Below are 12,911 nucleotides of genomic sequence, written 5' to 3' on the forward strand. Positions count from 1 at the left end.
GCCCACACCCGGCCTCACCATGGGCTGCCCCACGGGCTGCCTGGGAATCTCTGCTCCGGCTCCTGGAGCTCATCCTGCCCCTCCTTCTCCACTGACCTGGGTGTCTGCAGAGTTGTTGCTCTCACATCTCGTGCTCTCGCTATCTCTGCTGCAGAATTCTGTCTGCAAAAATCTCCTCTTCTGTTTTGTGGATTTTTTCCCCCATCTTAAACGTGTTATCCCAGAGACTTTAGAACTTTGGTTTGGCCTTGGCCAGTGGTGGGTCCATCTTTGATCGGGCTGGCATTGGCTCTGTCAGACATAAGGAAAGCTTCTATCAACTGTTGACAGAAGCCACCCCTTCCCCCCACTTCCAAAACCTTGCCATGCAAACCCAATACATTGAGCTACTGTGAGCTGCAAAAATAACTTTTAGGGAACTAGAAGTGGTCTGCAGAAGCTGGTAAGGATCAAAATTACTGTTCTGGGAACTATCAAACCCTGTGAGTTTAAACAAGCTGTGTAGACAAGGTTGGTTGTCTTGTGGCAGTGTAACACTGACAAGTATTAAAATTGCTTCTCCTCAGAAAAACTTCATTGTTGTAGAGAGATCCTGGGCTTGTTACCAGGCTGAGTCAGTAGCCTTCACTTTGTTGAGGAGGATGTTCTGTATTTTATTGACTGTTACTAAGAAGTCATTGTTGATTGGGGGAAAAAAAAAAAATAAGGCAGTAGTTGAAAGGGGGACTTAAGTTTTCTCAGATGCTGCAAGAGGAGAGATCAGTGATGATGCTACTTATGTTCTATAACTTAAATTGATATGAATAAGAATTTTTGTTGTATACTTAAATACAATAATTTTTAATATCTATTTCTGCTTCATTTCATGGGAATCTGTGATAGAAGGGTTTATTCATTATTATATTTCTACAACACCTTGGTCTTGCATAGACTAAGACTAGTCAGACTGAAACTAAGTATCTGAAATCATACTTTCTTTTTTAATAAGCTAATCTTGGTTTCTGTACAAGTGAGCTTTAGAATTGACAGCGTTTTCTAGTAGTTGAGAGCTTGCACAAAAAACGAGTTTGTGCGAGATGGAAGGTGTAATTATTGAAGGCATGTCTCTCTTCCCTACAACCACGGTGCGACTTGCCTGTCCACTGCCAGATGTTCCAAATACACTGGTCCTTCTTGGAAATTCAGTTATTTTTCATGTATTTGCAAATGCTTTGGATCTAATAGAACCAAATAAAGTTCCCTTAATTTATGAAATGAATATTCATTTCATCTTCGTGATATTGACAGTCGCTAGGATGTAGCACTCACCCCCAGGAGTTCTTCACTAATTGTCTACCTCATGGTATTTCCTACTTGCTTTGGTAGTCAGAGCATGTTTTTATGTTCATGGGCAGTTGGTGAATTCTTCTGCTGTATGTTTACTAGTTTGACTCTTTAACCCCCATAACCCACAATAATGCGGCTACGTCTTGCAGCTCAGGTTATGAAGACCCAGTGCTCATGGCCCTCTGTTTTACTGCTGCAAACTAACATCAAGAACTTGCAGAGGATCCGTTTTGGTTTCTGAAGCTAGTTTGACCATCAGTTCACAGTCTCTGTTTGCTGCTATGTGGGAGCATTAACTTGGTTTTGGATTCATGGATCAGGGGGAGAATTTGTCTAGTAGTTGGTCCTACTGCAGTTTGTGTAATAGGACCATCATCTGAACTTCAGTGCCAGTAGCCAAGTTATGGTTCACATCCACAATGGCATTTTAGGAAGCTAAGGTAACTTGATACGCTCCCTAGCTTAGTGTTCACAAACCTTTGTCTGTCGTGTGCTTACATGTATTTCGTTATTGAAATACTGGATTATTGGTATTTTATTTTCTGACTGGTTATTGACTTCTTGTCAGTTTATCTGTGGCTTTCTACAATAACAGAGCCAGCTCTTGCTTAGGAGAAGACCTTAGATGGAAAAGGGCAAATCACTTCCTTTTGTCCATAGTGGAACTCCCATTTAATGAGGGTAGCTACTTAAAACCTAAAGGTTTCAAATATATTTATAACCTGAAATAAATCATAATGGTACTTCTAAGAATGGAGGGCTAAACCTTTCTGTTTCTGTGAGGTGTTGGGAATTGCTTTGGATGTCTAAATGGCATGCAGTCGGTAACATCAGAAGAAAAGGCTTATGTACAAATGATCTGTATTTAGACAGTTTCACCCCCGGGGATCTTTAGTCCTCTTGAAATTTCAGTTCTTCTTAGGATGCTGACAGGGTTGTTCTGAAGCAACATGTAACTTGGCTGAATCTTCCACATAAATTCTGACACTTTCTGAAATTGTTACGGATTCCTCTTCTTAAGTATCTCTAGTTCAGTTCTTGTTCAGGAGTGTCTTTGCTGGGAAGCAGCAGGGGTTCTTTTATTTTTATACTACTTTTGTGCCTATTCTTTGTACTACATGCTAGTAAATTGCCTTAAAATCCCTTTTATTCTGGAGTAGAGACATGATTTTAAGAGAGATTAATGCACTTGTTTATACAAGTCGCCATGTGACTAAAAGGCTGTTAATTTATTTATAACTTTCAAAACTATATTCAGAGGTATGTATTGCTTCTCTCTTTCTGGAACATTCTGTTCCAGGGATCAACTATGTGGAGTAGTTCCCAGCTGGCAGTTGTCATAGGTAGTGTGACACTGGTGTGAGTGGGTTGTTTTTTAGATGGCTGTTTAGTTCTCTGTACAGCTTACAGAAGTGTAAACAAATTTAAATGAGTAATAATTCCTGATGTGGATGAGGTTCTCTCACAGAGTTCGGACATACCCCAAGCGTATGTCCCTTTTAAAAGCGAAGGAGTCTAGAGCTACTTGCTGTGGTGCGTTGCAGTTTCTCACTTTTCACATAGATGTTTATTATAAAGCTTTTTCCTGATAACAACTATTGGTCAGTTTGGATGTTGAAGGCCTTCTGGGATGTACTGAATTTGGAGTAGAGAATTCAGTAAAATATAATGGACTGTTTTCTAGGGAGATGCGCTGTTGGATATCCTAATTCATTATCAATCTACTTTCTTTTACTGCATCACAGCCCTTTTTTTTTTTTTTCCTGATAGATTCAAAAATAAGCAGTTAAGGAGCTTGCAAGGAACCTTTTTTCAATAGGAAAGATTTGCCTGCCCATTTTGCAGCGGACACGTACATGACACCATGATTTCCTACAGGAACAGTAACACTCCGAGTCTTTTCTCAAATGTGCCATAGATAGTGTGTCAGTGATAACGCAGTTACCTAGCTTCAGTGTTCCTGAAAGCTTTAGTGCAGGCCCTCAATCTCTGTGTATCTTGGTGTCCTAATGTGATCCATAATGCTTCATGTTCTGCTTGAAATTGGGTTTTGATCTCTATACTGAGGTGTATTTAGAGAAGCACACGGGATACATGTCCGTGCAGTTCTACAGCTTAAGCAGGGATGACGTTTTTTGTACTATTTTGAAGACTTGTAACTCTTAGAACTATGATTATATAAGTCTCTAATGCTGGAGAGTTTTTGTTAACCAATATGAAACAAACTTTAAAAGCTTACAGTTCAGAAAACACTCAAAAAGAATGTTAGAATGTTACTTGGCACTTAAGACACCACTTGTATATCAGAGACCCACATTTTTTCATGATTAGTGAACTACTCACGTCACAACTAGGATCTCTTCCTCTGGAGAGAGAGGAGGCCTGTTCAGTGTACATTTATTGGTTCCTGTAGGCAACGTTGTCTGAGCTAGAATTTCTGTATGTGAAAGAGCTGCCGTGGTCTGTTTGTTACCAGAAAGACCTTCTATCTTCCCACTTCCACTGCAGTGGAAGTTTTCAGTAACTCTGAAGGTGGGTATAACCAGGGGTTGCCTTGGAACAAACTTGTGTGTTGCCTCTACTAGATGTAATACGGCCTTGGGAAATCCCGTGTTTAACACTAATTTAGTGGCTGCTGCCACTGTGGTTCTCCACGCTGCTGCCCCTCTCCCCATTCTGATCCCTGGCACAGGTCTCTGGGTGGCCTTGCGTGAGCCAGGGGGTCAGAACAGATGATCTCCAGAGGTCCCTTCCCACCTCAGCCATTCTGGGAGTCTATGAAAAAAGCTTTTTAATATGGAAGAAGAAAACAAAAAAAAAAAGTTTTGGGGGAACATGGGAGGGATGGTAAGAACGATGTTAATTCTGCTTCAGATAAAGGGCTTTTCTCTGGTACCAAAGCTGGCTTTAATTTATACTGAGCTTACATACTGCTACTTCTCTGTTGGTCCTGGTGGCAAGTAGCTGAACTTGGGTTGCTCCTACTTCACAAGCCTCGTAAAGTACAGTTGTAACACACGTGTTTTTTTTAAAAAGTTGGTTTTGGCTTATAGAGTACGCTTGGTTTTGGTTTTGTCTTCTTTGAAATAGCTTGTCCCCTTTGGGGGAGGAAAAGGGAGGGGGCAGAGAGCAAACTGTCACATGAAAAATGCTTAAAGTAATAACGATACTAAAGAAAAAAAAAAGCTGTGGATTATATTCTACCTGCCTAACCCTGCTATACTGACCTTCTAGAGCTCTCATTCAGTTTGGTACCACTGAAATAGTAATTTATATGTGCAATGTGTATTATTTTATCTGTAATATAAATATAGATTATATAAACTAATATCATGGAGTTTCTTTACATTAACTCAATATCCTTCTTTTTCGAATGAAAGGGAATTCAGTTTGTTGTTTATGGGTGTGTACTTAGGCACAAATTTATTACCGCTCTATGTTTCATCTTTGGTGAAGACAGGATAACACTTCTCACACTTTTCCCAGTCTCTCCTTCAGGGAGCAACGATGCTTAAATTTCATTCTGGGCAAGTGAGACACAATTTAAAATAGTATTTTCAGGATTTAGATACCAAGCTTTTTTAAGTAAGTGATTCTTGTAAGAACTTAAAATTCGCACGTTCTTGTAAGAACCTCTGGCAGTCTTGGTTGACCATGGTCAGGTTACTCAGGGAGATGAAGGGCTCATGTGTGAGGGTGGAATTGATGAAGGCGAAGCAGGCAGTCTCAGTGTGGTAGGCTAAGCTCACTTACGGATGATGGTAGGCAATGCATGGAATGCACTGCTGACGATAACTCGTCGGTTGTCTAGTTAGGAGGAAGATGGTTTATGCATCTACCATGCACCTGAGTTAATCACTACACCAAGAAAAAGTTGTGGAGCTTCTGGATAGGGAACAAGTATTGCAGTAAAATCTTGGGGTTTTACTATTCGTTGGTGCATTCTAGCAGATTATCTGTATTTTATTACTTCGGTTTAGGTAAAGATGCACTTGGACTCTCAGCCAAGTGCATATGCTGGTGTATTCTCATCGTGTGAAAACTAATAAATATATTGTCTACCTTTTGTAACTTTCCACTGGAATGCCTAGGATAAAGTGTTTTCTTAAATAGAAGTACCTGATAATTCTGGTAGGGATGGAAGACAGGGATGCTTTCTGAAGGCAGAACATGTCAAAACTTGGGCCACTGTTCTTGGTCAGGGATGGAATCTAGATCAAGTTCTCCTTGAATTCAAAAGACCTTATATTAAGAAAAGTACAGTAACTGTGAGATGTTCTCTGTACACTAATTTTGTATTTAGGGCTGAAGGGTAGCTTGTATTTGATAAATATTTCATTCTTGCATTTTAGGGTTTTAAATCAGGGTAACTTCCTATAGTTCTGCAGATAATGGTCTTACTGCATGTAAGGGTGTTTTTTCAGCATTAATACTGGTTTTTCTTAATCATGTTCTGTATTATCCCTTTATTATGCTAAAGTTTCTATTATTAATAGTAAAAGTTTCTTCTAACAACGGTCAGATGCTCGATAGCACTTCTGAAAATCATGAGCATGGGGAGCTGAAGGTCTGCAACTATGGATATTTATTTTTCAGGTCTGTGTTCTGTGGAGCATGTTCTTTTAAGTGCAGAGATTTTTACAGAGTGCTTTCCTGTGAGAACTAACTTATATAGAATCTTTAAAGTTTTCACCAATGCATATGAAGATGACTCTTGCATCCTGTAGCTGTCTGACAAGCACTATTTATCAAGTACAGAGGAAATTGATTAACCGTGAAGCAGAATTGTGTAAAATTGAATTCAGAACCATTTTCTGTTTTTTTCATAATAAAATGATTACTGAAAGAATTCCATCTGAAGACTGTTGAAAGCTGGCTGCAGTTTATGATACAACGGATAAAATCTGCATCCTTGGCCTTCCAACAACCTTTACACCAGCAGATGGTGGGCGTAAAGATGTCATTCATCATTTATTTACAATGGGCTTTATTTATTCTAGTGTCAACAGCTGCCCCAGGGAGCGGGTTATTGAATTCAAATGTGAAGCTCTGGGTTATTTGCTTCCTTTCAAATTTGTCTTCAGAGCTTAGTTGCTAGGAGTCCATTCTGTGCTCTAATAATGATTCATGTATTGTGAAGCCATTCAGTAAATTGGGTTGTCAGGGATTGCCAAAAAAGGTTTAGAGGTCTTGTTCCGATTTTTTTGGTTTTGTATTTTTTTTTTTAACAGCACTGTGCTGTAGTTGGTGTCTTCTGCTTATGTGCCTTCTCTTGCTCATGTGAGGGACTTTGTCCCCTCTCTGATTTCCCCCCCGTACTCCTCCTTTTCCCCAGCCTCTCAGCAAGTAGAATTCTGATTCTGTGATTTTAAAGTTTGTGGTTTTCAGCACCAAAAAAGATAAATTTGAGATATGAAGTAACGAAACTTTGTCTTCTACAGGCAGGGCAGGAGTCCTTCCGTTCCATTACGAGATCATACTACAGAGGGGCAGCAGGAGCTTTACTAGTGTATGACATCACAAGGTGAGAATACCAAGGAGGTATAACTGGGTTAAAATTACATGTCTCTGTAAAATTGTGTTGTGGTATATAGCAGTCTTAAAATGTGTAATTTAGTTTGGCTTTTTGTGTAGATACTTTTAATCTTTTGTTTTGCCAACTTTCCTTAAGTGCTCAAGATTAAGATATAGCCTATGTAACCTATACACTTCCAATTTGCTTTGTATAGTGGTTGAGGAAAAAGGATATGTAAAGTCTCAGAACGAATGAAACACAATATTTTTGACTAATTTTTGCCTAAAATATCTGACCATGAACCTCTGGATTACCTTTATTGAGAAGGACCTTAAAATATTTCACTAATTCCTTTCTAGTGTTTTTCATTACCATGAGCTATAATTTTTCTTTAATTATAGCAGGTTTTTTAGTGAAGTGCCATTCTGCAAAGGGGTGAAATAGTAAAACATCAGAAGTTTCCTGGTGCTTTTATGTATCCATACTTCACCAACTTCTAACTGAGTTTATGAGGTTGGGAAAACACAGTTGTTGGTGTGATTTTTGTAGGAGCTGTTCAGAAGTGACTAAGGAACCATACTTCACCAACTTCTGAGTTTATGAGGTTGGGAAAACACAGTTGTTGGTGTGATTTTTGTAGGAGCTGTTCAGAAGTGACTAAGGTTTTCCTGCTGTATTGAGTAAAGTCTCTATACAACTTACCTGCAAAACTGTGGGTACTGTGGCTGGTTGATGAAAATGTTCTGGCTCCAAAATCCTATTAGGATGTGTGGCTCCCTTTGTGGATCTTGGGTCTCGTTGCATAATTCAGCAACAACTTTCACTTGGGATTTCCTAGACGTTTTTCTTCTTACTCTTTTTGTTCCCCGTTTATTTTTCAGAGTCAGGAAGCAATGTGTTCTTTCCATTGGATTTCCAGCAAATGAATCTTTGATGCATAAATAGATGGGGTTATTCTTGTGAAATGTTGAACACACTTGACGAGCATGTGATTTAATATGTAGTGTACGCGTTCATAAAACCTGTGACGTGCCGTATTCACATACCTTGCTTTAAAAGACTTTGCTGCTGAATTCATTATTTAGTTTATAAACGCAGAGAAAATTGTTGACAACTTTCTGCCTTCAGTAGAACAAATATTATTCTAGGAGTATGTGATTATTTGGACTGTTGTTCTGAATTGGTTGGCCTGTTAGGGACTTATAAAATCTGCTGAATGGAATTTGAAATGTACGTAAAATTGCAGATTCTTACAGCTATAAGAACCTCTTTACCCTTTGTGGCAGACATGGTTTCAATTACTTTTTAGGCTCAGTTCATTAATGTTCCTTGTTTAGTAGATTTCTGTTTGCCTATTGTCCCTCTCACGAAGGGATTACTATCTTTGGACTATGTGTACTAATAAATGAATTGATTACTCAGGTAGAGAAACTGACTAACATAAGGGCAAGATAGGATTCTATGATTTCTTGAAATACTGATTTTCATGTTCATTCTCTTCCGTACTTAGGAGGGACACTTTCAACCACTTGACAACTTGGTTAGAAGATGCTCGTCAGCATTCCAATTCCAACATGGTTATAATGCTTATTGGAAATAAAAGGTAAAATATAACCAGTTACGATTTCATAAGTGGTAAAGGTTTATGACTTCTCTGGATTTCAGGTTTTGTATTTTCTTATTTGTAGAAAGTATGCTAACTTTAGATTACTTTTGTAAATGATTATTTACTCGGTCTTCTCATCAGCTCGACTGTCCAGAGTTCTTAAACCGTTCCCTATTGATGCTGAGACTTTCATCTGTATTGAAAGTCTTTATAAAAACTTATCACTGAATACATTAAGTTTATCTGTAAGTTTTCTAGTTCTTGATCCAGTGAACTCTAGCATCATGTGTAGATGTGAGTTTTTTTCTGGATGCAAACGTTTTCCAAATATCAAAACCATCATCTCCTAATTTAATAACCCCTTAGTTGTTGGCCTTTACCTAATTGACCTTAACTTGTTTTCATGCCTCAGCAGTTCTTGAAGGTAAAGATGCCAGTTGAAATAATGGTGTGTATGTTTGTCCCTTAAAATTTGATGAACAGCCAGATCATTTCTTAGTTACTACTGAGAAACAGCCTTGTGATAGAGCCTGTTTTTGCCACTCTGGCCTGTTCATCTCTTACTTTCTTTTTCTTTACCTTTTTCCCCTGTATTTTCCTCCCTCTGCCCCCCACCCTTTACCTCCCCCTGAAAAACATGTTAAGCATTAAGTAATTGTGAAGCTTGTCCACATTTTTATACATAATCTGGAAAATTACTAACGCTCTTTTTAATTGAGGAATGTGATAAACATAGTCTTCACAAATTAATACAAAAATGTAATCTCTCATTACATGAAGCTTTGGTAAGCCTGTGATGTCCCTGACCAACTGTTTTTATGATTCTGTGAGTAACAATATGGCACTGGGAGAAACAGTGAAGTGTACTGTTTACTTGAGATAAGTATTATATAAGTTTGCACACTTGACATCTGTAACTATTGCTGATTATTCTTAGCTGTTAAACTAAAATTTTGTCTTGCATGCTGCTGATGCAGACTGTACCACATGACTCTGTTATAATCCACTACTTGCAGCTAGCTCAGCAATTCCTAGTTACAATTAGGTTTTATTCAAACAATAAATATACTTAAATTATGTATTTTAAGTTACAGACTAAAGTGCCACATGAAGTAAAAGTTCTTTAAAAAGCTTTTTAAGGGGGGTTATTTTCAAGCCTCAAAGAGGAGGATGGGAAGAAAACTCCTTTAATTACATTGCATTATCCTGAAAATGTGTTACAGGAGTTCTTCTCATAGGACATACTACTAGAGATGGATGGAAGGAAGAACACTGATATTAGCATCATATTTTTGAAGTAATAATTTTTTTGTAGGAGTCCCAAAAGTGCACTTGATAGATGTTTGTAGTACTGACTTACTGCTGGATTTGAAGAGTGCTGAGAATTTAATCTGAAATATAATAGCTGTTTTTGAAAACATGACAAATACTGTACTTAATCTTCTTCCCAGAACAAAGCATAGCTATATTGATCTAGTAAGACCAAATGCTTCAAATTATTGGAATGGAGAGAGGAAGACAACTGTGGTTAGTAGACGCAGTTAAAGCTCTTTAACAATATGTTTAGATATCAGTAGTGAGTTTTGACTGGATTATCACTGCAGGTTTCAGTGCAGTTGCACTATTTCAGGTAAAAAAAAAGTTTTTATTTCTGTTCTTTCATGGAGATAACACTGTAGTGAATCAAGGATTTAAATAAGATATTTTTGTAGATATAGTAGCAAATAAAGACATTGTTCAAGTTCAGAAATATAATGTCAGGTAGTTACTTCAGGGCCATGAGAGAGAACACCTTGTTAAGGTATCTAAGCCTGAGGCTGAGATACTGGGAATGCTTACATGTAATGAACATCAACTGTAAGATTGTTTTGAGAAGACATTTCTTGTATCCTTTTCTTCAAATGCCCAATGTTTAAATGCTGTGCTGAATCCTCTTGGCTCTGTAACTCATCTCAGTTAGCCTACAGCTGTAAAAATAACAAAAACCTGCTTTGCTGCAAAATAGATGCCACAGTGAGTATTGGTTATTTTTAATATTGTGTAATTACAAGGATGGGCGCAGTGAAGCCCAGTATGATGCCTTTTACTGGTATTTTGGCTGCAAATTAAACCTCTGTATTTGTATGCTGTTTAGTTTAAAAATGGGTATCTGAGAAAATATTTCTACATGCACAACTTAGAAATGAAACTTTTATTTAAATATTGTATTTATTATTTATGTATAAACGTGGCACTGTTGTTGCTCAAGGTGTAATACAGACACAAAGAAGGACAGAAACTGTACTACTTCTTCCTAAAGAAGCTTTACAAAAGTAAGAGTGAAATGACCTACAGGTCTCTGGGGAGACCTTATAGCACCTTCCAGTACCTGAAGGGGCTACAAGGAAGCTGGGGGGGGCTTTTTACAAGGGCCTGTAGTGACAGGACAAGGGGTAACGGGTTTAAACTGAAAGTGGGGAGGTTTAGATTGGATATCAGGAAGAAGTTCTTCCCAGAGAGGGGGGGGAGGCACTGGCACAGGTTGCCCAGAGAAGCTGTGGATGCCCCATCCCTGGAAGTGTTCAAGGCCAGGCTGGATGAGGCTTTGAGCAACCTGGTCTAGTGGAAGGTGTCCCTGCCCATGGCAGGGGGGGTGGAACTGGGTGGTCTTTAAGGGCCCTTCCAAACCAAACCACTCCATGATTCTATGATACAGAAACAGATTTTTCTTCGGTTGTCCTGTCCAAGAGGGGTGTTGTTTCCTCTTCTTTTTTCTTTTTTTTTTTGGTAATACATATCTTTCATCTAAACTGCTTGGAAAGCAGGAAACCAGAAATTGTGTAACAGTAATTTCAAATTCTTCTCCTTTTGTAGGTTCAGATCTGGAGTTTCAAAACCTAAATGCTAGCTTGCTGGGAGATAACAGCTAATGTAGTTCAAAATAACTTATTTTTGCTTTTAAGTCTTCTTATCAGAACAGAAATTGGCTATATGAAGTCTTGTTACTGAATATAAAGATGAACTTTATGTTTTAGATTATTTTTAGTATCACTAAGAAATCGTTCATAGAACTCCCTTAGCAGTTCAGCTTTACAGTGTGGATTGGTAGATAACATTATACTAGAAAAGGGTGACGTGTACCTAAAGTGACAACGTCTGAAGTTAGCATCCAAGAAACAGCTAGATAAATACACATGCATCTTGTTGGAAGCGGTTTCATGAAGTCTTTGGTAAGATCTATGTCAGCTACCACTGATAGCTGAAGCAAGTGTGATGATGTCTGTGGCCACTCCGTACGCTCTCAAGTGCAAAGCTTAAGTTCTGCTTTGTGTAAGGGCTCGAAGAGATACTCGTGTGCACACGAGCTCTAGTGGGGGCTCTTGGCTTACAGGCATGTCTCTGGAGAATAGTATTTACATGGACAGGTGAGACCATGCAACTAACTTTTTTTTTTTTTTTACCTTCCATCTTAGTGATTTAGAATCTAGACGAGAAGTCAAGAAAGAGGAAGGCGAAGCATTTGCACGAGAGCATGGACTTATCTTTATGGAAACATCTGCCAAAACTGCTTCCAATGTAGAGGAGGTAACTTTACTGAACACCAGTATTTTAGTAAAACAGTTGGTTTGAATTGCGCTTTATTATTCGTGCAGACACGATTCCACTAGGTTTTGGATTCCTTAACCTGAATTAAGTACCGTTTAATTTATATTATGAGAAAGTCAATGTCTGTGTTGTATCTGATTGCATAGCACTAATTATATTGCTGACACTGTAGTAATTAATACACCTGCTGGGGTTATTTCATATTTGATCAGAGAAATGGGTGCTTCTGTCTGCCCTGAAAGCTAGAAAGTAAGACTAGAATAGATTTGCTAGTCCGAAGCAAGCTGAGCTATTGGCATCCTTGGCAGATGTCACTCTGACCTGTTCTGAAGACCCCTAATATTTCACAAGCTCTTCAGTGCAATCTATTGCCGTGCTTTGGTGTTTGTATTGGTGGCATCTTTCCCCTCTGCTACGTAGCAGGCATCTTCTTTGCTGCATTTCATGCACACAGTTTCTTTTTCTGTCCTCTACGGAGGCCGAAGAGGTTGTTATCTTGGTTGCTGTAGTCTGCGATTGTATTTGTATAAGTTTTCATTCTTGGCTGCTTTAAAGAACTTAAGTCTTTAAGTTCTTAAAGTTAAGCCTTTAAGTAAAGAACTTGAGTAACACGTCTTTAAGTTCTTTATAGTTCACGTTTCTGGGCGTATGTGCATTCTTACCTGTCTCACCTTAATTACTTCACACCCTCCTTAAAGGGTGGTTGTGGTGGGTTGACCTCAGCCAGAGCTAAGTGCCCATCCAATTGGTTACTGATTCCCCCTGTCCAGTGGGATAGGGAAAAGAACCAGAAAAGCCAAAGCAGAAAGAACTTGGGTTGAGATCAAGTTTAATGAATGAAGGAGAGAGGTGGGGGGAAAAAGTGAAGGAAAGGTCACT

At 38.6% G+C, this 12,911-nt stretch overlaps 1 protein-coding gene across 1 annotated transcript in view; it reads left to right on the forward strand.

The window, feature by feature from the left end:
* The window catches only part of LOC104509730 (ras-related protein Rab-2A), a gene marked incomplete at both ends in the record, with an annotated part of 19,585 nt that extends 7,555 nt beyond the window's left edge, over window positions 1-12,030 (forward strand). The window contains 3 exons of the mRNA XM_010151769.1: window positions 6,768-6,850; window positions 8,352-8,444; window positions 11,900-12,030. Coding sequence (XP_010150071.1) covers window positions 6,768-6,850; window positions 8,352-8,444; window positions 11,900-12,030 — 307 coding nt within the window. The remainder of the gene's footprint in view (window positions 1-6,767; window positions 6,851-8,351; window positions 8,445-11,899) is intronic.
* Between the last annotated feature and the right edge of the window lie 881 nt (window positions 12,031-12,911).

Source organism: Eurypyga helias, unplaced genomic scaffold, assembly GCF_000690775.1.
Source record: "Eurypyga helias isolate BGI_N326 unplaced genomic scaffold, ASM69077v1 scaffold6700, whole genome shotgun sequence".
NCBI classification, from domain to species: Eukaryota; Metazoa; Chordata; class Aves; order Eurypygiformes; family Eurypygidae; genus Eurypyga; species Eurypyga helias.